Below are 23504 nucleotides of genomic sequence, written 5' to 3' on the forward strand. Positions count from 1 at the left end.
ATGACTGAGGCCATGACTAAGGGATGTGAGAGCTAAGTGAAGAAGGTGACATTTCAGCTGGGTCTTGAAGGGTGAGGAGGAGTTGGACAGGCCAAAGATGAAGGATTAGCGTTTACAAGGGCAAGGTCACATAAAAGGCAATGTGTGATGCAGGAATAATGAGTAGAGGTCCAGGTTGACTGAAATACAGTAACAAGAAGCCATTACTAACAAAGCCAGGAAGGCTTTTTGTATCACTTTTGCTTTGACATGAGCTTCATGTTTGGACTTTATCCTGTAGGCTATGGTCCCCAGTATTCACTCTTAAGGACTCCCTTTTTATACTTTCTTCCCAATTGATCATGTCGTCATAGATTTCTTTTTAATCTTCCCAAATATCACCATTAAAAAGAAGTAACTAATTGTTTCCCATTTTTTAAAGTCATCTAACTTCCATGACTTCCAATTGGAGCCATGGGTAAGTATGAGATACAGCATATTACCACACCGAGTTGATAAAACACCATTCAGGAGAAAAGAAGCTCTCCTATTCAATGAACCATATCATGGGGTATGTTCCAGATATAGAATTTCAGCTGCTGTATCAGACAAACCCTCAAATCTCAGTGGTTTAACACATGAAGGTTTATTATTGCTCAGGTGAGGTCCACTGTGGATTGGGAAGCCCTCCTCCATGTTGCAGCAAGGCCACTGAGAACAGTTCCTCCAGAGTTCCTGGATCAGGGGAAGACAGAACACGGAGGAGGCACCCCATCTCAACCTGGAAGTCACACTATCACTTTTACTCATAATCCATTGGACAAAACTAGTCACGTGCTCCAATCTGACCTCAGAAGAGGGTAGATCACATGGGGATGCATGCAGAATATTTGTTCATCATTTACTGACTCTACCACATAGCATAAATGTGCAGTTTTGTTCCGGGGTTCTTAGGAGTTCAGGACAGCATCCAGTGGAGAACCACTACTCTGGCAATAGGAAGCAGGGGAATGACTGGATTGATTTCTTTCTCAGAAAGATCACATAGGTGGTGTTTCAAAGAATGGACTGTAATGGGTAGACTGGAGGAGGAAAGACCAGTTTGGAGGCACTAGGTCCAAATGAGGGAGGATGAGGGCCTGGCCCAAAGCACTGGCAGTGGGACAGAGCAGGGGAATGGGTTCTAATAATAATCTGGATAAAATTCTTTGGTATTGGACACAAGATATAATGCCCTGAGGGTGTTGGAGGTGCCAAAATTTATTCTTGGGCTTCTAGGCTGGTTGAGTCAAAGACACTATGACAGCAACAGCATGAGTCAGAGCAGAAGGCAGGGCCTCCTTCAAGGTTGCAGGTATAATGGTAGCCAGTCATTCTTTTTCCTTCTGACCTAGTCATTTGCCCTACCCCCTCCCCACCCAAGAGAAGGCCTTAGTCACAGCCTGTGGGAATTCAAAAGCCAAGGCACCAGAGTTAGGGCAGGTCTAGCTAGAAGTTTCAGAGTTCAACCCAGGGATAAAAGGCTTTGTTGCTCTACCCATCATGTTTAGGTGCTCTATTAAGTGTTTGAGCCACAAGTGCTATCACCCAGTGCTCCTTCTTCTCTTCTACTCACTTTCTTTCAACAGTTTTTTTCCTCTGAGACCCTTCCAAATTATCCCCACCAACCTTTCCAATTTGCACCAACCATTACAGCAATCTCCTACTCACTCTGGGTATATTGGAATCAAATGTATCTGTGCACTTCTTATTCAGAAACCTAGTCTGTCCTGTCCTGTCTCCCAATAGACAGCATCCCTGAAGAAATCACACCTTCCCAACTGCTGTGAATTGAACAGGGGGGGTGCAAATCCCACCCTTTTCATAAGAGTGCTATACCCTTTACTAAATCTGGTGTACTCTGGACATCAAACCTTGAAACACAAAAATCAACAGTGTTCCCTTGTTTGAAGCATCTGCCTCTTAGCAGAATCTGATGTCATATGGTTTCTTTGAACTTTATAGACAATTGAAAAAAATCACTAGAGCAGAATTAAAACCACACTTATGAATAATCTGTTCAGTTTCCTCAAAGTTTATTCCATTCACTCACTACAATGAACTACGAATCAGTACATGACCCTTATCATGGACAGCAGTAAAGAATGGTCTTGGGCATAAGCCAACAAAACCCTTGGTACGGGGTTGTACCTCTGTGGTTTACTACATATTACAGGACTTCTCTGAGCTCATCTGCGAACCAGGGGTGATAAAAGGCAAACAGCAGTGCTGTTTGGGGTTTGGGCACATGACTTGTAGAGAATTGAGTGTAGGCCTTGCCCAATAAAAGGTAGCAATACCATAGTTACTATTCAGTTCCCTTCCTTATGGTGTGCGATATTGCAACTCCAAATGTTTCTGCCTTCCTTCCTACCTGGGTTCCCTTGGTTTTGACCTTCTTGATTTTTATTATGCACTGATCCCCATCCATACCTCACATGAAGCCTTGCCCTCCTCCTCACTTCTTAGATCTAGTAGTAATTTTAAAGAGTTCTCAGTATTTTGTTTGCTCAAAAGTTGAACCTAAAAGTACAGAGTTTGCATCAACTGCTTTTATCCATACAGTCTCAGTTATTTATATTTCCATTTGCTGCTCTATGAGACCGTGCAAATGCCAGAGAGATTTGCTTCCAATTCTCTGAGAGCTTCCTGGGAATATTGTCTTGTGGTAGAGGAAGCCGAGCCAGCAGATTCTCCTTTTGCCAGAAGTTCAATAAGTCTCCCTGCCTTTCAGTGGGAAGAGAAATATTTTCAGCTTGAAATGAATACACTGCTCAGAGATAAATTACTTCACGATCTGACTTTTGTGTGGCCATTAATTATCCATGTTAACTGTAGAAACTGGGGTTGAAATCCAGACTATTGTTTCCTTGCTGCTGTTGTGCTCTTCAACCATTTCTCACCGTTTATATGTGTGGCACCAGCAACTCTATGCCTATGTGCACTCTGGGAAGTACTTAAATTTCTTTTTGACATGTGTGATACATTCCTGACCTAGTCTGAGCATTCAAAACAGCTCCACATAACCTTCTGAGGAAAAATTTGTAGGACTATACCCAAAGAAACACAAACACTAAATGACACACTTTTCCATCTGGGCCTGCAGACAGTGTCATGGCATCCTTAGGGTATTTTAGTACTTGAGTTGCCTTCCATCTCTTGCAAATGTTTGACCAGAGCATGGAAGTAACCACATAGGAAAAAGAGAGAGGAAATTACATCTTGGGAGAAATAGCATGGCTGGAGGTATGGCTAGAATGGTAAAAGAGCACATGGTAAAGGAGAGGAGGAGGTGGAAATGTGCTACTATGGGCTGAATTGTATCCCCTAAATTTATATGTTGATGTTCTAACCCCTGAGAAGGTGACTATATTTGGTCTTTAAAGAGGTAATGATGTCAAAGCAAGGTCATTTAGATGGGCCTCAATCTAATATGACTAGTGCCCTTATTAAAGAGGAGGTTAAGACAGACACCCACAGAGGGAAGACAACGGGAAGACACAAGAAGGAAATGATGGCCACTTCCTGCCAAGAAGAGAGGGAGGCCTTAAGGAAACCAACTTTGCTGACCACCTTGATCTTGGACTTCTAGCCTCTAGAGCTATGAGAAAATAAATTTCTGTTGTTTTAGCCACCCAGTCTATAGTGTTTTGTACCACAAGAAACTGATACAAATACCTTACTGGTATATAGCAGCAAGTGAATATTTAACAAATAAAGAAGTTTAGGAAGGCTGGACAAATAATTATGTATCTCTAAAATATTGTATGTAGGTATGTTGCTATTTTATATATATTTGAAGTCACTTTCTATCTCCTACTCCTGAAATGCTTGCTCAAGTTTAAATTGTTCCAGATCTTGTGGTCCATCTCACTTAAATCACACTCAAACTCCCCTCTTTTAGAGAGAAGAGACATTAATTGGTAATTCTCAAACTCTTCTTTCCAGGTATTTCTAAAAGCAGATAAGAATGGTTGCAGCAGTGAATTAGCCTGGAAGGGGAGTTTGAAGTAACCTGACTCTTTTAAGAGTCAGGTTTATTGAGATATAATTTACATAAAGTAAAATTAACCCTTTTAAATTGTACAGTTGGTTAAATTTTTCCAAATGTATACAATCATGTAACCACCATCACAATCAAGATATAGAACATTTCCGTCATCCCAAATTTCCTTGCGCTCCTCTGTAATTTCCTTCCTTTTCTTCCAACCCCTGGAAGCCACTGATATAAATTTTATCCCTATAATTTTGCCTTTTTCAGAATGTCATATAAATGGATTCACGTGATATGTAGCCTCTTATGTCTGGTTTCTTTCATATTTTTTGAAGTCTATTGTTTTGATTCTAAAATTTATTTGAATTTTATATGCAATGCTGCTATATATGTATATATATATAAGGTACATATGATATATCTTCAATGATGATATAATACATATATACATATATGTGTGTGTGCATATATATGTATATATATAAAATGCTGAATAATATATTCATATTTGTTTTAATATTGCAATACATTTGAACCTACTTACCTAGTTAGGTTACTTAAGTATGATCTAATAATAATTAGATAAAATTAATGCTCCATGAAGGTGCCCCATTTACTAATTTAAAAATATTACTACTAATTACAAAGATGTTGGTTGCAAGACATGTCCAAGAAAGTTCAAAGAGATATTCTTTAAATACTGGAGAAATATGGAACAGAGAATAGTGAGCAAAAGTCTTCCTACCTTTTACCAGAGACAGAGATCATAAATGACTTCTTGGGGTTTTAGAGACAACATTATATGCAAAATAAATGGAAAACATTTTTAAAAAGAAAAAAGTATCCAAATAGGCCACAAGATAATCTCAACAGTGATATATCATTAAAACATGCTGAGGTCCAGGGGTGCCTGGGTGGCTCAGTTGGTTGAGTGGCTGCCCTCAGCTCAGGTTATGATCCCAGGACCCTGGGATCAAGCCGTGCATGGGGCTCCCTGCTCGGTGATGAGTCTGCTACTCCTTCTCCCTCTGCCTCTTCCCACTCATGCTCTCTCTCCTTCTCTCTTGATCACTTTATCTCTCAAATAAATAAGTAAAAAAAACAAAAACAAAAACAAAAACATGCTGAGGTCCTAAAGTTTACTACTATCCTGATAGCAGTGGTAGTAGCTATGGAGACTACTGTTTCAGCCAGTACCCACCAAACCACTTCCTCACAACTGGAGGCTTTTTAGTTGGTTGTTTCTCTGGGCCATAGCCTATCTGCAGGACAGGTTTCATATATGTTTCTAGATTGGTAATCAAAAAATAGTTTTGGGGGCACCTGAGTGGCTCAATTGATTAAGTATCCAACTCCTGATTTCAGCTCAGGTCATGATCTCAGGGTTGAGACTGAGCCTAATGTCGGGCTCTGTGCTTAGCACAGAGTCTGCTTGAGATTGTGTCTTGGTCTCTCTCTGCACCTTCCTCTCTTCTCTCTCTAAAATAAATAAATAAATAAAATCTGGAAAAAAGAGTTCTTGAATGAAGGTAATTCTTTTCATGCAAGGTCCAGGTTTTGGAGGAGATCAACAAATAGAAGGAGGGGAAGAAGAGGCACCCACTTGATCTGCTGGACAGTACATTTTCTGCTCTTTTCACAGTCTCCTTAAAATTCTTTAAGATCCCACTCAAATCTTACCTCCTGTAGTGTCTCCATTATGGCCCATTCCCTAACTCAAGGCAGAATGAGTTACTCTCTCCTTGGACCCCTTCTAACATTGTGCACAAAGAGTTAGCACATTTTATGATAATTAGTTCTTTATGTGTATGTGTCCCCTGCTATTCTTTAATGAGCTTGAAGACACAAAGATTGTCTTATCTCTCTCTGTATCCCTAAATCCTTGCATACAGCAAATACTCAATGAGTATTTGCTAAATTTAGTTGGCCCCTATAGCACAGGATATGCCACATGTCACAGGCTCACCTCAACAAGACTTTGGAGAACTAAGAACTGGCCTGTGTGGATGAAAAGCTAGCCTCCATTTTAATTTGTGCATCAGGCCTCATGTTTCCTGCCAGTCTGCCAAGCTTTTGACCCAGATTCTTTCTCTGAGCCTATTTGCCTGGTCCAAGTGCAAATATAATTCCTGATCTGACCCAGATCCACTGCTTCTACTTGTTCCAGCTCACCAGGGTCTCCTGCTTTGGCTTCATCTATGAAACCTGATGTGTGACCGAGGTCACCCTGGTGAAGGGCCAGGTGGGACAAGCTGGATTGCAAGGTCCCAGAGTGACATCTGATTCTCCTGCCTGTCTGTGAGGCAACTGGGTGGGCCAAGTAGAATAAGCCTTCATGGGCTCAAGTATCCACATGCTCCTCACAGTGAATCCTGAGGCAGGAAACAGGTGCAGAGGTGGGCCAGAGCGGAGCCCAGGAAGGAGCAGATTGGTTGGTTGGAATGTACTGCTTGTCCCTCTGGCCGTGTTCATCCCCTTGAAGAAGTATGGATGAGATTGGAACAAGAATACAGGGAAAATAAACAGGAGTATATTCTATTTATACCTAATTAGGGCCCTGTTACCCCTTATAGTATGTTGAATAGTTGGCCCCAAAAGGTATGTCTACGTACTAACCTCTGGTACCTGTGAATGCAAACCTATTTGGAAAAAAGTGTCTTTGCAGATAAAATTAAGTATCTCAAGAATTAAGCTGAACCCTAAATCTAATGACAGATATCCTTAACATGGAGAGGCAGGAGGAGATTTGGGACAGAGACACACAGAGGAAGGCGGCCATATGAAGACAAAATCAGAGATTGGAATTTTGCCGCCACAAGTCAGGAAGGCTTGGAACCACTTCTTGGAGCCAAGAAACTGGACGAGGCAAGGAAAGATTCTCCCATAGAGTCTTCAGAGGGAGTGTGGCCCTCTTGACACCTTGAGGTCAGACTTCTGACTCCAGAGCTATGAGAGTATGAATTTCTGTTGTGTTAAGCCACCAAATTTATGGTACCTTGTTACGGCAGCCCAAGAAAACCAATACACCCCTCCTTTGCTTATATACCAGAGAAATAGGTATACATTGGTGCGCTTGGTCCATGAAGGAGGTTTTAAGAGGATTAGTGAGAAAGGCAAGGCACGAGGGAAGTGACTGGCTCAGAACCACTAAGAAATAACTCCTTTTCTCCCCAAATCATCAGTAGAGACCAAAAGCAAGCACAGGAAAAATGTTTCTACTATTCAATGAAGTTCACTCCAAGAAAGTATCTTCCACTTATATAAGAAGTAATAGCAATAGAAATATTAATATTACAGAGAGCATGCCATATGTCAGGTGCTGTATTACGTGTTCCATTTTTCCAATGAGAAAATTGAGGCTTAGAATGATGAGGCAAACCTTTATACAGTACTTAGGATATGCCAAGCCCTGTTCTAAGAACTTTACAATGATTAATTCCATCCTCAAAACAACCTGTGAAGGAAGAGTTATTTCTGTTTTACTGATGAGAATACTCAGGCACAGAGAGGTTACATAACATGTCTAAGGTCACACAGCGAGGAGCTGGGATTCAGATCAAGCTGGGATTCAAATCTTTGTCCCAAAGATTCTTCTTTTACTTAAGTTATTCCATAGCTCTCGGTTTAAAAAAAAAAAAAAAAGGATTTGAATGCAGGTGTGTCTGACCCCAAATCATATGGTTATTCCATAAGCTACATAGCCTCCTAAAAAGACTGAGAGGTAAAATCACATTGTGAAGAGTGGTCCTGCCCACATGGCCATCCCAACCTGCCCACTCAGTTACAGGCTCTGAGGGTCTTCAGCCAGGAGGCCTGATTCCTCCCAATTGCTTATACAATCTTGAGCGTAATTACCAACATAGATAGAAGCTCAGATCCACTTTGGGGGAGAGACTGAAATTGGTTTTGTGGGCCAGTCTCTGGGAGGTCACAAGAGAGCCCTACCCACCCCTTTCCCTGCTCCCTCTTGCATACTGTCCTGCCCATATTTACCCAGTTGTGTAACTGAAGTTTTTATTGTTTGAACAAATATTTATCAGGCATTTATTGCATTCTATGCAATATGGCAGATGCTGGAGACAGAGTAAAGGCCTAGGTCCAGGCAAGGCATGCATAGTCTCCAATTCAGAGTGATAGATGCTACCAAGGAAGAATAATATTAATTAACAGCCAGTACTTTTTTTATGTGCCAATCATTATATAATCCTCCTACCCATGCTGCTCTGGCTTAACATAGGAGGGTCATCTAACCCAATCTTGGGAAGTCAAGGAAGGCTTCCTGAGGGATGAGTGGGGGTTAACCAGGTAAAGAAAGGGAGCCACAGAGAATGGTCTTCCAGGCAGAAGCCTGAAGCTGAGAAAGCACATAGTATACGTTGTAGAAAGGAAAAGTAGCTTAATATAGTTGGGGGCAGAGCAGGAAGTAGGAGTAGTAAAAGATGTGGTGGGAGAAATGTCTGTAGGTAAAGATTCCCTTGGCTTTGGAAACCAGGATAAAGGTTTATTAGTCCAGCCAGATTGGAGTCCTCCCTATTGGCACCTGTCAGCAGGGGCCCTCAACATCTTTCCCCTTTTGCTGAATTCCCTGCCCCTGTCTACTGCCTGGAGTCTTCCTTCCAGGTGGATGAACAACCCAGAGCTATGACTCTCCCACCCAACTGACTATAAGCATCATTATTGCCCAAAAGCTCCTTGGATATTGACACTGGCCTTAGTGGCTCTCAAGTTCACAGCTCCCCACACCTCCAAATTGATGGTTGGACACCACCAGCCCTTTAGAGCAGATCCATAGAAAAGTTATTCCTCTAGGTCTGGCTCAGTTGCCCCTTCCTCCTCATTATCTGGTTGCTTAGAGGGTCCCTGAATGTTTCAGGAAGATGTCTACCATCTGAAGGTTAAGAAGAGATTCAGAGCTGTTTCTAAACAAAGACTACTTAACTGGTTAGTGGGAGGGCACCCTAGCCTCCTGACTCTATGTCCCCAGTTTTGGTCAAGTGCAAGGGTGTAGCCTGTATCTGAACACTGATTGTCCTGCTAACCAGTAGCTGGGTGATCTTGGAGCAAGTTACTCAGCTTTCCTAAGCCTCAGTTTCCCCAACTATAAAAAGGGATAAAGTTTCTCTACCTATTAGGATTATAGTGAGAATTAGAGTGTGTATAAAGAACTTAGCCACACGGCCAGGCATTCAGAAGACTCCTATTATGAAGAGTGTAGTGGATATTGTGGAAACATGCCAGGTTTCCCTTCATGTCTGAAGCATTCACTCTCCTGGTGCTGATGGTTCCCTAGGCCAAAGGTAGCTTTCTTGCTCAAGGCCGTGGCCCTTTTCTGGGGTAGCCCACATTCAATGATAGGTTGATGTGGGAATACAAATTCTGACCCCCTTTGCCCCATAAGGGTCATCAGAAGAGTCTCCTTCCATCTTCAGAGTTCCTCCTGAGATCAGCTGAGGTCTTTGTTGCCACTGCTGGGGAGCTCAACATCTTCCAATCCCATTTCCTGGGCTTTCTCACAACTGCAACCCCCTGGAGCAGTCCTGGATACATTTTCAACATGCATATCTCAAAGTTTTAGATGACCCAAGCTGTAATGATGAGGAGGAAGATGGTGTGGTGACTGTACCTCACTGCCTTTAAAGATCAAACCTGCACTGGTATTGACAAGAATATTAAACTGGTAGCAAATTAACTTACTGGATTTTATTTCTTACTTATTCTCAAATAAGTTATTTCTTTGTTTATTTGAAGTTCCTATTACAAAGAGAATATACAAACTCAAATTTCACATGTATGATTTACAAAAGTGTGATACTTCTTAAGAAGCTAGCTTCAGATTCCTCCTTTCAGACATTGATTGTTCTCAGTAAGTCACATATGTGACTTAAGCAATATTTATCATTTATGTTAGAACAGAAAATCAATCAATATCCAATTGGTGAATTCAGTTATAATTGTTGTTAACTATTTTTTCTCAAAGTCTAAATCATATACATTGTAAACTCTATTACTAGGCTTGGTAAAAGTATGGGACCATTTGGGCAAACCAATATTCTGATAGAGTTACTACATTTCCACACATGCTTTACCAATTTTAATGAATTAGAAAACTGTAAAACGTATTTAACACTAAAAGTCTGCTGTTCACAGTTCAATTTTATTTTTGATAATTTCAAAGGCATTTGACATTTGAAAGATTATCAGTGCATTATAATTGTGCAGAGATAAGTTACTGGAGAATGACAGATAGCCAATTTTAATCTGCGTCAATGATATACATGAATATCCATATTTGCATATATTAATTTTGTTTAAATATAAATGAGGACTATTATAAAAATTGGTAATTGGAGTATAGCTGTTCATGGGCATAGTAGGGGACTCATCTATCTGAGTGGGATTAAATAGCTCAATTTTAAATTAAGATAAAATTTACATACACTGCACATCAAGCATACAGTTTGATGAATATTGAAAACTGCACATAACTATGTAATCAACAAACTGATGAAGATGTGTCCAAAGCAGGGATTATGTGGGACAAGTCTTCTGGATTTCTGAATGTCCTCAACAGTATGCTCAGCTTCAATAGAGAGCTGGTCAGCTGTTGGATCCTGGTGCCTGCTTCACCCTTCTGATCTCCATTGCTTCTGGCAACTTCCATTGGCATTCCTTGCCCCTCTTCTCTGCTGAACTTCACGGCACATAGTTGTCATCAGATTTGGAGGTGACTTCTTTCACTTTCCCAGACAAAGGCTGTTTCCATTTTTTCCTTGAACACACACAGTGATCAGATTTCTCCACTCCTTCCAGGACCTCTCTAAACCTTTGTTCATAAATCTTCCCAGTACAATCCTGGGTGATGAGTGGGCAGCAAGTCATATGCTCTGCTTTTATAGATGGAAACCTTGAAGCAAAGTGAAGTTAAATGGCTTCCTGACCAAGGAGACTGACACTGACTCACAATTATATGACCCAGTTTGTGCCATGATATTGTTTTATTTTCTCCAGAAGGAAGGAGAGTATGGTGGAGTTCAGGAGCCACTTTATCTATTGAAGCCTCTCTATTTTTTCCACCTCTACCTGAGAGGTTACTCCATGGTTCAGGGGTGAGGACAGAGCAGCCTGGAGGGAGATGCAGCAGTAGGAAGAGACAGAGATTTGGTGTGAGAAGCCCTGGGTCTTGGTGATGTTTTTAGAGATGAGAAGCAAAGGAGAAAGAACCAAGGGCGGAAGATGGTCAGACAGTGCTTCTTGGGGCACCTGGGAGGCCTAGTAGGTTAAGTGTCTGCTTTTGGCTCAGATCATGATCTCAGGATCCTGGGATCAAGCCCTGCATCGGGCTCCCCGCTGCTTCTCCCTCTCCCTCTGACACACACTATCTTTCTAATAAATAAATGAATAAATAAATAAATTTTTTTCATAAAACAGGGGTTCTTAACACTTCTTGCAGTTTTATCTTCAGTAGCTTATATTGGCATTTTTAATTATCACTATCAAAAAGATGGTGAAGAAGTTTGTAAAGAGGTCATTGAATTTTACTTTTTAAGAAGGCATTGAATTTTCTAAGAAATCCCCCTTCCCCACTGCAAACATTTCTCCCTCCAAATGTTGTTCTTTATGTTAACTGATTGGCTTTGTTGAAATAGCCACATTTAGTTCTTAGGAGGAATATATATATTTAGAGGCTTAGGAAATTGTACCAGAGGATTTTCCATGTTTTCAGCAATGGGAGGTGTAGCCACCCAGTGTATTAAATTTTGTAAAAGGAACTGTGGGGCTGGCTTTGCCCCTGCCCTACCTCTCCAAATGGAGCCAAGAGACTGGAGCAATCGGAAATGGTACCACTCTCCAGCTGTTCTTATTGGCTGGCTCACAGTTCACCTCATCTCCTTAGCATAACGACTATGCTGTGGGATTTGACAGTTGCAACATCAAATTGCCTCAAAGGCTCTTTCTCGTTTCCAGGGAGTTCCACTGGCCCTCCCTTAGTTTGGTGTAAGAGCTAACCACAACTTTAATTATTAGTCTTCTTGAGAGAACCAGGGAGACTGTCTCTCACACTATGACTCCATCTACTCAGCTCTGAATGAATAATCCAGCTTTTTACAGTTAACTCCCCAAATAAGCCTGACACCCCAAAGAGTGAGTAAAATAACTATATGCCTTATTCATCACTACCTGGGCATGCCGCTCCTATTTTGCTCCTTACAAAATATTTTACATTTATCACAGCCTGAGTTAAACTTTCTCTGGTACCTTCTGACTCATAAGAGCATCAACCTAATCCACTGTAGACAATCAAGAACTCTCTTTAACTGTATTTCTGGAAGAGGCATCATCATCATCAAGGTTGCTTAGCAGCAGAAATTGGTTTATTAAAAACAACTTTCTGTGAGGAAAGCACCTTCACATTTTTTTGTGGATTCACATCTTCTTGTTGACTGACTTGCTAACTGAATTACTCAAAAGGTTTTCTCCTTATATGTGCTGGGAGGGGGGACCTAAGGGGCAAAATGGCTGGGAAAGACTTGATATTAGAAAGTGGATGAGACACCTTGAAGCAACTAGGGGAACCATGTTTCTTCTGTCCAGAAATAACATGTGTACTTTGCCCTGCTGTCCAGTCTCATTATGGGCTCCTGCAGGATGAGGGAGAAGCTCAGACAAGAAGGGACACATGTCAGGCTGGGGATGGGGCCAATGAACCCAGGAGATGTTGCAGACGTGGGTTATTATCTAGTGACCTGAGGCACCACAGTTGCCAAGCTCATTTTTTTTTTTAACTATTCAGACCAACAGTTATGCTCTGAAAAATAGCAAAGCTACCTGTGTAAGGGAGGTGAGAGGGGAATCACTGACATTTACTGAATGATTATTATATGCTAGCCACTGTTTCAAGCATTTTTCTGGACGCAAAAATAAATACTATTGGTTTAACATTGTCCGTAAAAATGAGAGACATAGGGCAGCCCAGGTGGCTCAGCGGTTTAGCTCTGCTTTTGGCCTAGGGCGTGATCTGGAGATCTGGGATCGAGTCTCACATCAGGCTCCCTGCATGGAGCCTGCTTCTCCCTCCGCCTGTGTCTCTGCCTCTCTCTCTCTCTCTCTCTCCCCCTCCTCTCTGTGTTTCTCATGAATAAATAAATAAAATTTTTTAAAAAATGAGAGACATGGGGCACCTGGGTGGCTCAGTCAATTAAGCATCCAATTCTTGATTTTGGCTCAGGTTATGATGTTGGGGTCATGAGATTGAGCCCCACATCAGGCTCTGCGCTGCGCATGGAGCCTGCTTAAGATTCTCTCTCCTTGCCCCTCCTCTACCAGTTCATATATATATGTGTACTCTCTCTCTTTCTAAAAAACGAAAATAAAAACCAAAATAAAAATGATAAGCCAAGATTTTGAGAGGTTAAATTGATGAATATGGTTATCTGTAAGTAGCGGGGATGGGATCTGAACCCTGGCATCCAACACTCCTATCCACTGCACTTCTTAGCCACAGGGGGAATTGTGGCCGAGTTGTCAGATTTTCCCATTTTTCAAGGAAGCCAGTTTATTTGAATTTATTAATGAGAAATTTCTGAATTTTTAAATTGTTGTCAATATCTTTTTAATTTTTTTTTTGTTTGTTTGTAAAACTCATTTCAGGTCAGCAACTAAATGCAGGCTGAACGTGATCAAGGATTACTTCCTTTTTGCCAGTCATTAGGTCATTGCTCAACCTGTAACTCTGTGTACATACGGGACAAACCTGGACCAAAGAAGTAGAAATGTAAACAGGAACCTGCACTAGTATCATTGTAGTAAATGCTCATCAAGGAAGCTTTGAAAGATTGGGTCATCAGAGGGAGTCTGACTCCCTCGGCTTTTGCTAGTTTCACCAGAAACCAAGAGAAAATGTGGATTTCAGATTTGTAATGGAGCAGAGTCTAGACCTGTGTGTTTCAGCCTTAATGCTATAGTCTTATGGTTCAAAGAGGTCAGTGGGTTACAAGTGAGCTGAGATACTGGCGCTTTCAGTCCTCAGGGGGCTGAGAGTTTCTGTGGTCCAGAAGTCCCTCACTTGGTCACCTCTGGCCTTAGGTAACTTCTCCTTCTAGTTCACCACATGTCGCAGACATTATAATTTTTAAAAATGTGTGCCATGAAGTTAAAACAATTAGGAAGCACTATGATGGTCTGTTTCTTGTGTAATGTGGATTGTTCTAATTTACCATCAAGTTTTTTTTTCTTCCTGATGAATGGGATTTACATCTTTATATGAATCCTTTAATTTAAGTTTTGTCTTCTTATGTTCACCTGGATAGTAGGATATCCTCCTCCCGCTTCTCTCTCTCTCTCCCCCATTCATGGATCTTTTTATTAAAAGCAAATTATAAAAAATAAAATAAAATGAAAGCAAATTATTTCAGGGTGGTTCAGTAGGATAAGCATCTGCTTTTAGCTCAGGTCATGATCCCAGGTCCTGGGACTGAACCTTGCATCTGACTCCCTGCTCAGTAGGAGCCTGCTTCTCCCTCTCCCTCTGCCACTCCCCCTCCTTATGCTCTCTCTTCCTCAAATAAAATAAAAATCTTTAAAAAATTATTTCATTCATTTGTTCATTCGTTCATCCATTCATTCATTCCTTCATTCCAGTTTTCTTCCTGACTTCTTCTATTTTTTTTCCTTTTTTTTTTCTTCCTGACTTCTAATCTCACATGGCAATGTGGTATTATTTGGTATCAATTCATTCAATAATTATTTGTTATTTGTTTGGAAAGGGGAGAGGGTAAGGGACCTACTGGGGCAATCAACTTATTTCGGTCTTCCTGGGACATCTGTAGCACTGAAAGTCCCATGGATTCCCTCCTTAGTCTTGGGCTAATCAGAATAATTAGTCACCCTAGGCCCTAGCAAACATGTAAAGATGTTGTTATAGACATAATAAAAGACCATTCTTCATTTGCACATCTAGATATGAAGAAAACCAGGGGCGAATTTCAGACAAAATAACCTCAGTTTTTTACTTAGATAGATGTAAGCTCATCTGCTGGAAAGGAAGGTGAACAGATGGTAGAGGAACTGTCACTCAATGAACCCTCCCCCCCCCATATTCTAAATAACAAACCTAACAAGTTATACTCACTCAAAATTGGGGGAGATGTGGCTATTATGGAGGGAAGCACCTAATGTGAACCGTGGCCCATAAAGATCCAGTGGAGAGTAGATACCACCAGGTTGTGAGAGAAGCCAAGGACAGAGCAAGCAAAACTCAGTGTGTGACCTGGCACAGGTGTGTAAATGTCTGTGCCCTGGGCCTCCATCTGCAAAGTGTAGGAGTGGACCATGCACACCCCAAAGTCTCACATGCATTCTAGAATTCTAGCATTTATTCAAGGATTACATGGGGAGATAAACAGTTACAAACACACACAAACACACACAAATGTTAGAAGTCCTTGGTATGTGAAACCAAAAGAATAGGCCAGGGATCCCTGCCAAAAATTAGGATTACGACTAGGATGGAGTAAACTCTGGCACACCAAAAACCAGGCAGCACCCTGAAAGTTTGGGATGAAGGAAGTTGCATTCCCCACATCAGAAACAAACTTCTCACTGTATACTTTAACAATTTAGAAAATATCATACAAATCAATAGCTTGTAGACTGAGAAGCATTTGAACATAACAGTATTTCATTTGATCCTCACATGATCCTGGGAGGCAGACAGCAGAGCTTTTACTCTCCCCATTTTATAGATGAGAAAACAGTTTCCAAGTAGCTAAGGACACAAAGTCAAGTCCTGGATTCTGTTCTCATGAATTTCTGTAATTTCTGAATTTCTGCTTAAAGAGAATGGGGGTCAGCTGCATCTTATCACTAGGCAGCCATTTCAGAAGCAGAAACCCTAGGCAAGAGCGTTAGGGACCCATGGGACACACTGTGCCCTTCCCGGACTGGAGCACAGGACTGTGGTTATGAATGCCATGGTTGGCTTGTTCTACAGAGGGCTCTTCTTGGTATCACCAGAGATGTCTCTAGATCTGAGGGTAGCCTGATCAGTCTCTATTACCCTCTCCTGGGGCTGTGCCCTTGTGGTCACACTTCTAATCAGGTCACTGCTGGAGTCCTTCTTCCTAAATGTCCCAGTGCCATCCGTAGCTTTGGGCTTTGGAAGGCTGTGGGATTGAAATGATCTGAGTCTATGAGGACTCTTGCTTTTCTGTTGTGTGCTGTTATGTGAAGCCCAATGCAATTGTACCACTTTTGTTGCTGTTTAGATTTTTTTTTTCCATCATAGATCATTATTCCAAAAATAGACTGGTAATATATTCTTATACATCTGAATTTAATTAAGGATCTTCTCATTGACATGGATGTTGTTTTACTGCTTCTGGCCAGGCCAGACAAGGGTGTCTAAGGATGGATTTCTGAATTGTGGGCTAATTTCTCTGATCTTTTTAACTTAGGGCCCCTGCTCTGAGATGGTGATTTAGGACTTTGACGTGCTGTCTTCCACCACACTCTGGTCACTAGGGAGTATATCAAACCTCACAGAAACACTGCTTCTAGGAGTCAGGGTTGTCCCCTCCAACCTCAAAAGGATCCTCATGGAAGTCAGAAGATTATTTAATGTTCAGTATTCTGAGGACTGTCAGAATTGCCCTGGCCTTACTGAATCATTTCATGACTTGGGAGGGTTGGTGATGGGATTAAATCTTCCACACTGTGGTCCATTTCTGATGTGTTTGGTCTATGGAGACTCCAAGGGCATTGTGGGCTCTACTTTGTTTCCCAGAAGGACTAACCAGAAACTCATGTACTATTTTGTTCGGTAGCTTCTCTATTCAGCAATACCTCACCCTTGAAGCTGATGCTGCCTAAAGAATGAGAGAAGGTTTGGCAGAAATGACAATTATTATTATTATTTAAATATTTTATTTATTTGTTTATTTGATGGAGAGAGAGCACAAGCAGGGGGAGTGGCAGGCAGAGGGAGAGAGAGAAGCAGGCTCCCCACTGAGCAGAGAGCCCGACGTGGGGCTTGATCCCAGTACCCTCGGAGCATGACCTGAGCCAAAGGTAGATGCTTAACCAACTGAGCCACCCAGGTGCCCCAGAGCTGACAATTGTTACCAAGTATGCTTCCCGTACCCTGTGCCCCTCTCCATATGTGAAGTCCACACCGCCTGCACCTGGGGCAGTAGAAGCCTACATCCTTTAACAACCTCACTGGTGTTCACCCCAGCTATTGACTCAAATCCTGGGGAACACTGACTGCCTTTTTGGTAGATGTCAAAATCAGGAAATTATGGCTCTCTTCATCTGGAGTTCACACCATTTGGAGCCCAGAATTTGGGTGGCAGAGATGATGGGACGACAGCATCCACCCATCCATTCATTCATACCCACCTCTAGTTATGGAGCGCCCAGTGTGTGCCACATGCTAAGCTGGATACTGGGCATTCAGCGGTGAATAGAGAAGTCAAGGTCTCAAGGAGGGGGTTCTGTTTTGACAGAATAGCCCACAGAACTCCAACTGCTTTTGCTTCAGGTGTGTTAGTTACTGCCAAGAGTTTTTAAGTATTTAAGGGCCTTGCTAAGTTTGGAAAGCTCTGGCTCCTCTCTGCTCCTTTGGAGCCTGGCCTTGAGTGAGAAGCTGGTTCCTCAAAGTGCCACTGTCAGCACTCTCCAGATGAGTACTATGCATGGGGAGGGCCCAGGGCGTGGGGCCCTCTGAGGGCTGTGTCATCCCCCGCTCCAGCCACAGAGGTTACATCACGAAGGGAAGCTGAGCTGTCAGCTTGTTGCTAGGCTGTGGCTATTTATTTTTATAAATGAGACTTGTGCTTAATTTAGAAATCTGCTTTTCCTTTTCCTTTCTTTTCTTCAGCATCATCTGGCTGTCTGGCACCACCAGAGAACTGCATTTCTGACCCAAGGAGAGCTGGTGGGTGGATGGGGGCAGGAAGGAGGTTGGGGAAAGGATGGATGCCAGCTCAGCTGCCTCATAGGGAGGTAGAAACACGTGGCCAGGCCATTAGCATCCAGTTGGGCTTCTAGATGGGTTTCATATGTGACACCTACATAGTCCTCACTTGGAACAACAGAGCAGAAAGCCACCCTGGTGCTAACTCCTCTTCTGAACAACCACACACTGGAATACAGCAGAACAGAAGGCAATGCCACAAAAAAGAGGATCAAAGTCAGCCAGAAGCAGGTGACATCTAGACTTTTAGAACTTTGGATGCAGCTATTTTAATATTTAATAATATTTAATATATTAATAATAAAATATAATATATTAATAAATAATATTTAATATTATTGCAGTTGTTCTGACATGAGGATATTTAGATTTAGCCTAAAAATTCAGCCAATAAATGTTCTGATTTTCAAAAATAAATAAGTAAAATGGGCATTTTATATTCCTTCTGTGAACTCCCTCCAACTCCAGTCTTCACCCAATTACCAATTCTACCTTTGGGCATCAAGGTGAATGGGTCAGGAACAGGTAGGGGGAAAGGGGGAGAGAATAAAAATGGGAGAAATACTGAGGATCAGGTAATGGTCAAGAATGAAGTAAATGTCAGGAATGAGGTGCCCAGTCAGGAGTAAAGGAGAGGAGGGTCAAGAGGCCTCTAAAATCAATAAGAAGGTCACAGTGACACAGAGCAGAAGCCACAGATAGAATGAGGGGTGGGAAATTGGTTATAAACATAAAATACAGTGAGTCTGCATTTTGGCTCACCTGTCTTGAGGTTGTGTGAGAACAGTTGCATGAGAAAACAGTCTACTTAGGATTCAGAATCATTCATGTTGGTTCTTCCACGGGCAGTGTCTGACTCATAAATGTCTACATATTTCACTTGAGGGCTGGAGCCTCAGTTTCCCCACATAAAATGCAGATGATTATGTCTATAATTCCTCTTTCCCCACCTTTTGCTCTCCCTGCAGGGGACATGCTGAGGATGAGCTAGCAGCTTATAAACTGCTCCCAGCCTCTTGGAGAAAGGTGCTTCTGTAAACAGTGGGTATTTGTGTATGTGACTCAGGATTTTGGAGTCGGGCAAGGGTAGCCGTCTGGTGATTCATGTGAACACGCTGATGCCTCTAGCTGGAATGTATAGTGTTTGGGATGAATTTGTTCTTGCCACCACAGAGAACTTCACCTTCCCCCAAATGCTAATACTTGAGGAGTCTGCACATGGTCACCAGGACATTAGCTGTGACAAGAGGTGAAAGGAATCTGGCCTTTCTGCCCATCCATCATCTATAGTTTTGTACAAAGAGCTATAGCAGCACGTCTATGCCAAATCATCCACTCCCCTTTGCCAGCAAAAATGTCTTCCAAATACTTCTGCCATTTGTCAAACTGGCCAAAGTCCCCCAGAGGCAGTTCTGTAATTGAAGGTAGATGGAAGAGAACACTCTCTGCCAGGCTTAACTACCTTCTGTGTTGACTTTCTGTATTGCAAGGTGAAACCTCACTGATTTGATCCTGGAATGTCCTTCTGGAATTGGTGCGAGGCAGCAGGGTGCTGGGGCCTCAGCTTCCAGGAGCCTGACCTGAAGTCACTACAACTGGGCAGGGACCTTCCTCTAAGCCCTCAAAATGGAGGTGAAGGAGGCACATATCTGCAGCTCGGCTGCCCCAGCTCTTCTACCAAGTGTGAGCTGTCACCGACCCTATTCTAGAAGCCAATGTGCCATCTCCTTTGGTACAGTTAAGCTTTGTTCCTGCTACCAACTCATCTTTCTTTGTTATTTCTCACCATGTCCCTGACTTCAGATTTCTTATGGATTCCTTTCTCAGACATCGTGTTTTGATTCCCTCCTCACATTTACTTCCAATTGCCAAGAACAACTCTGTTCAGGCAGGAAGATATTATTTGGCTTAAAAGAGAGCGAGCAGTGGCTTTTCTCCACTAGCATTCTTTGAATTTACGTGGGAATGTATTCTGGGAACTGCTCAGAGTCTCCCTCAAGTCTCTCCCTCACCATCAACATGTTTCCGTCACAGCGTTGCTTTGCTTACATTGTTTTTAACTGGGTAATGATAAGAGTTTTTCTTCTGGAGCCCTGCTGTAGGGCTCAGCACCCTCCCCATGCTAATACTCCCCAAGGACCTTGGCTGAGCCCACACTGAATATTACAATGGGTTTGTTACTGTTGTTACAGACCTGAGCATTGTTCCCCGTGTTTGTGCGATAAACCTTGAGTCTACCTTCAAAGTTGTTCGTTTTTCCAACTCTCGGGCATCAAGTTCGCCCTTGAAGGCAGCCCATCCCAAGGAAATGACAAGCATTCTTGATTCAGCTGGACAGATAGGGTCCAGCTGACATGGGCTTCTCTGTTGACATCCCAGAGGCCTGAATGACACATGTTAAGCATAGTGGCTGATCCCTAGCCATGTTCTGAGGAAGTTACATCCCTCCAATCACTTTGTATAGTGATTCAGGAATCTGCTGTTTGACATAGAGTTAAATGATAGGAGGGGCTGGGCACCACCCAGACAGCAAGCAAGTCTGCTCGGCCTGTTCCCAGAGCATGTTCTGAGAGCCCCTGAAAGTGTCCTGGTCCTGGACCTGATCTGCCTGGACCAATTGCAAGTAACAGCCTAGTCCTCCAGACTAAGGGACATGCTGCCCTCCCTGAACAGAATGCCACACTGGGGGTGAGGGAAAGATCTCTTTGAGAGGGCTCAGCCAGCAAGACCAAAGTCTCAGAGCCTATAATCAGTGGAATGCACCAAGGCTGAGCAATGAGCATCCCTTCCATGTGAAGGTGCTTCCAGATATATGATGGGCTCCTTTGAGTCTGCCCACAACTCCTGGAGGTGAATTGAGCAGGTGTTACTACTCAGATTTTAACAATGGGGAAACTAAGTTCCAGAAGTTCCTCCTAAGACAGTGGCCCAGCTCCTTCCTCCCGGGAGCACCACATATGTGGGGGCCTTCCACACAGTCAGGCACCTGCTGAGAGTGGCAAGCGTGCACCTCCTGGTTGGGCACTGCTCTTCTTCAGCCACTGAATGGGAAGACTGTGACTCTGCTAGTAATAAATTACAGAGCTCTTCAGGTTGGAAGAATGTCTTCTCCTACTTATCCCGGAGGGCCCCCGCATCAGGGCTGCATGGATGAGAAAGAGAGAACTGAACTCAGTGTCTTAAAAAACAATGCCAAGTCGAAGTAAGTGTGGAGGTTCCCTGTTGTTTTATCTCGTTTTGCCGACCACATGGACTTCTGAGCAGGTGCGGCCTCAGCTACTCCTTACTAGCTCTCAGGCCTGATGAGCAATGCCATAAATGCTCACTTTCGTTGACTGTGCCTGGATTGACTTGCTCTATAAATTCCTCTTCATGCAGCAGCAAGAGAAATCTCTGGAGCATGGGAAGGTAGAGCCAGAGCTCCCTGGAATGGAAGTGGGTTCCTGGATGCCACTTTCCCATCAGTTCTCCTGGGTTCCAGCAGACAGCAGATTGGACTTGCAACCAAGCAGACACATGAAAGCAAACGTGCGCTTCTAACATTTTGTAACCTGCCTCCCACAAAACAGAAGGCACTCTTCCCCTCGCATTATTCTCTGCCTTGTTCTTGACATTTTTAATGTGCTGAGTCTACAGCCGACTTTGCATTCCCGACACCTCCCACGTGAATTGGCTCCTGGTCCCTCCAGGCCTGAGGATCCCAGTCATGTGCTATACCCCAAGAACACTCTTGGCTCTCTTTCTAGCCAGGCTACACTCTCCTCACCTTGACATTTAGGGCCGGCTGTTTCTTTTCCTCTTCTGCTCCAATAAATCGGGTCAGTCAAGATTCACTGTTCCTGGGCAGGGTTTAGGGAAACTAGTGTTGAGATAAGGGGAGGGGGGGGGTCTGTATGTGTTCGGTGAAAGCAAGCATTCCCTTTCTGCTCCTGTTCCCTGGCTTTGCAATAATGTGAAACCCTAAGCAGAATGCCTGGGCTCTGTTTCCAGGCCTTTGTCTACATGGAGCTGAGTATATCTTTGAAGTTCTTCTGTTTAAACCAGACAAAGCTATACTGTCCCTTTCCTGGGTCCTTCCTTATTGATGGCCCAGGCTGAGTGGCTGGTTCAGCTCATTCACCTCACGGTGTCTGGCATGGAATGGAGTCATTAATAGCCTGAGGGACAGAGGTTGGACCAGTTCTGTCCCTCCCCTCCCCCCAATTTCACATTCTGGACTTTAGGTGTAATCCAGCCTAGGAATGAAGGGAAGTCAAGTGTCAGATGCTAAGTAATGCCTAAGGATACCTATGCATGGGATGATAAAGTCATCTGAAAGAGAGAAAGGGGAAGGGAAAAGAAAGCAGACAGGAGAGATAAAGAAGGGAAAGGAAGAAAAAGTACAAAGTGATAGTAATGCAGCAGAGTGGCTGAGTGCCACCTACAATGCTTGGAGTGGCACAATTGCCATCTGTCACCCATCCTCGTTTCAAAGTGACATCAGGAGCTGGTGAACACATATGCTTGCTCCAGAGAGGACACACAGCTCAGATTTTAGAACCATGTTGCCTCCTATGATCCCCTGGAGTACAAATGAGCAAAACCCTCCTTATTTAACCCTGAATGGTCTTGACCAGAGGACTCTAAAATGCTCTGTAAAAAAATAAATATAAGATGGTATTTTTTTTTCTCCTAGTCACCTCAACACTTGAACACATACTGTTAGCACAACCCTCCAAGGTTAATTTTAAGATGCTGGTTTACAACATTTTTAAGGGAAGAGACCGTGAAAGCTGAATTAGGTATATTGCCTGGCACACAGTGTGTGTTCAATAAGCATCTGAACTTGAATTAGTGAATGAATGAACATGAGAGAAATATAATGAACAATAAATGAATAAGATATTTGAATATTTAATGTCACTTACTTTAAAAAAACTTCATGGCCTTTGTTCAGGGCCCCAAGGACGAGTGAACTCTGATACGTAAAGTCAATAGGTGACCTGAGATCATATGCCCACACTGGAATGCTTGTGCAAGGAAGACATGGACAGGGCACAGGGATGAAGGTGGCAGACTGTGCCCAGGAGCTGCTGAGGTCTCACCAGGCCCTGGATGATAGAACAGGACAACAAAGTATGAAACAGCCCATTGTGTCAGAGAGCTCAATACCCTAATACCAGGGGATGGCTGGTGTAAATGGAAAGGGTATGTGTGAGGGGTGGGGTGGGATTGTGGGGAAAGCAGGGGCCTTGGTGCGAGAAAACACAGACAAGATAGAGAGCCTTGAATGCCTCTGGTAACCACCAGCTTTTGCTGGTGACCATAGGTATTAGAGTGTCTTGTATAAAGGCCAAGCACTGGCAACAGTAGGTTTCACTTATCTAAATCTTCCTGGAAGGCTGAAACTTCATGTATAAACTGCTGCTTGGCCACTGGGGAGTGTGTGGGTATCTCCATGTCTCCTTATAGCCTCCAAGCTGATGGAAGAGGGGAATGATCTCTGACGCCTATGTGATTTCTGGTCTGTATTCCTCTCTG

General features: G+C 42.9%; 1 protein-coding gene and 1 long non-coding RNA gene across 18 annotated transcripts in view; one reads left to right on the top strand and one right to left on the bottom strand.

The window, feature by feature from the left end:
- LOC112678853 (uncharacterized) overlaps nt 1–23504 on the bottom strand; it is a 145166-nt gene that overhangs the window by 109089 nt on the left and 12573 nt on the right. For all 17 annotated transcript variants that reach the window (XR_007404830.1, XR_007404832.1, XR_007404825.1 and 14 more), the window contains one exon: nt 22892–23074. This is a non-coding gene — a long non-coding RNA (uncharacterized LOC112678853). The remainder of the gene's footprint in view (nt 1–22891; nt 23075–23504) is intronic.
- On the top strand, nt 17878–22894 carry SMIM2 (small integral membrane protein 2). Its single transcript, XM_025478221.3, is given in 2 exon segments — nt 17878–18215; nt 18953–22894. Coding segments are annotated over 2 exon segments (285 nt in total). The 5' UTR covers nt 17878–17953; the 3' UTR covers nt 18976–22894.

This window comes from Canis lupus, chromosome 22 (assembly GCF_003254725.2).
Source record: "Canis lupus dingo isolate Sandy chromosome 22, ASM325472v2, whole genome shotgun sequence".
NCBI lineage: Eukaryota > Metazoa > Chordata > Mammalia > Carnivora > Canidae > Canis > Canis lupus.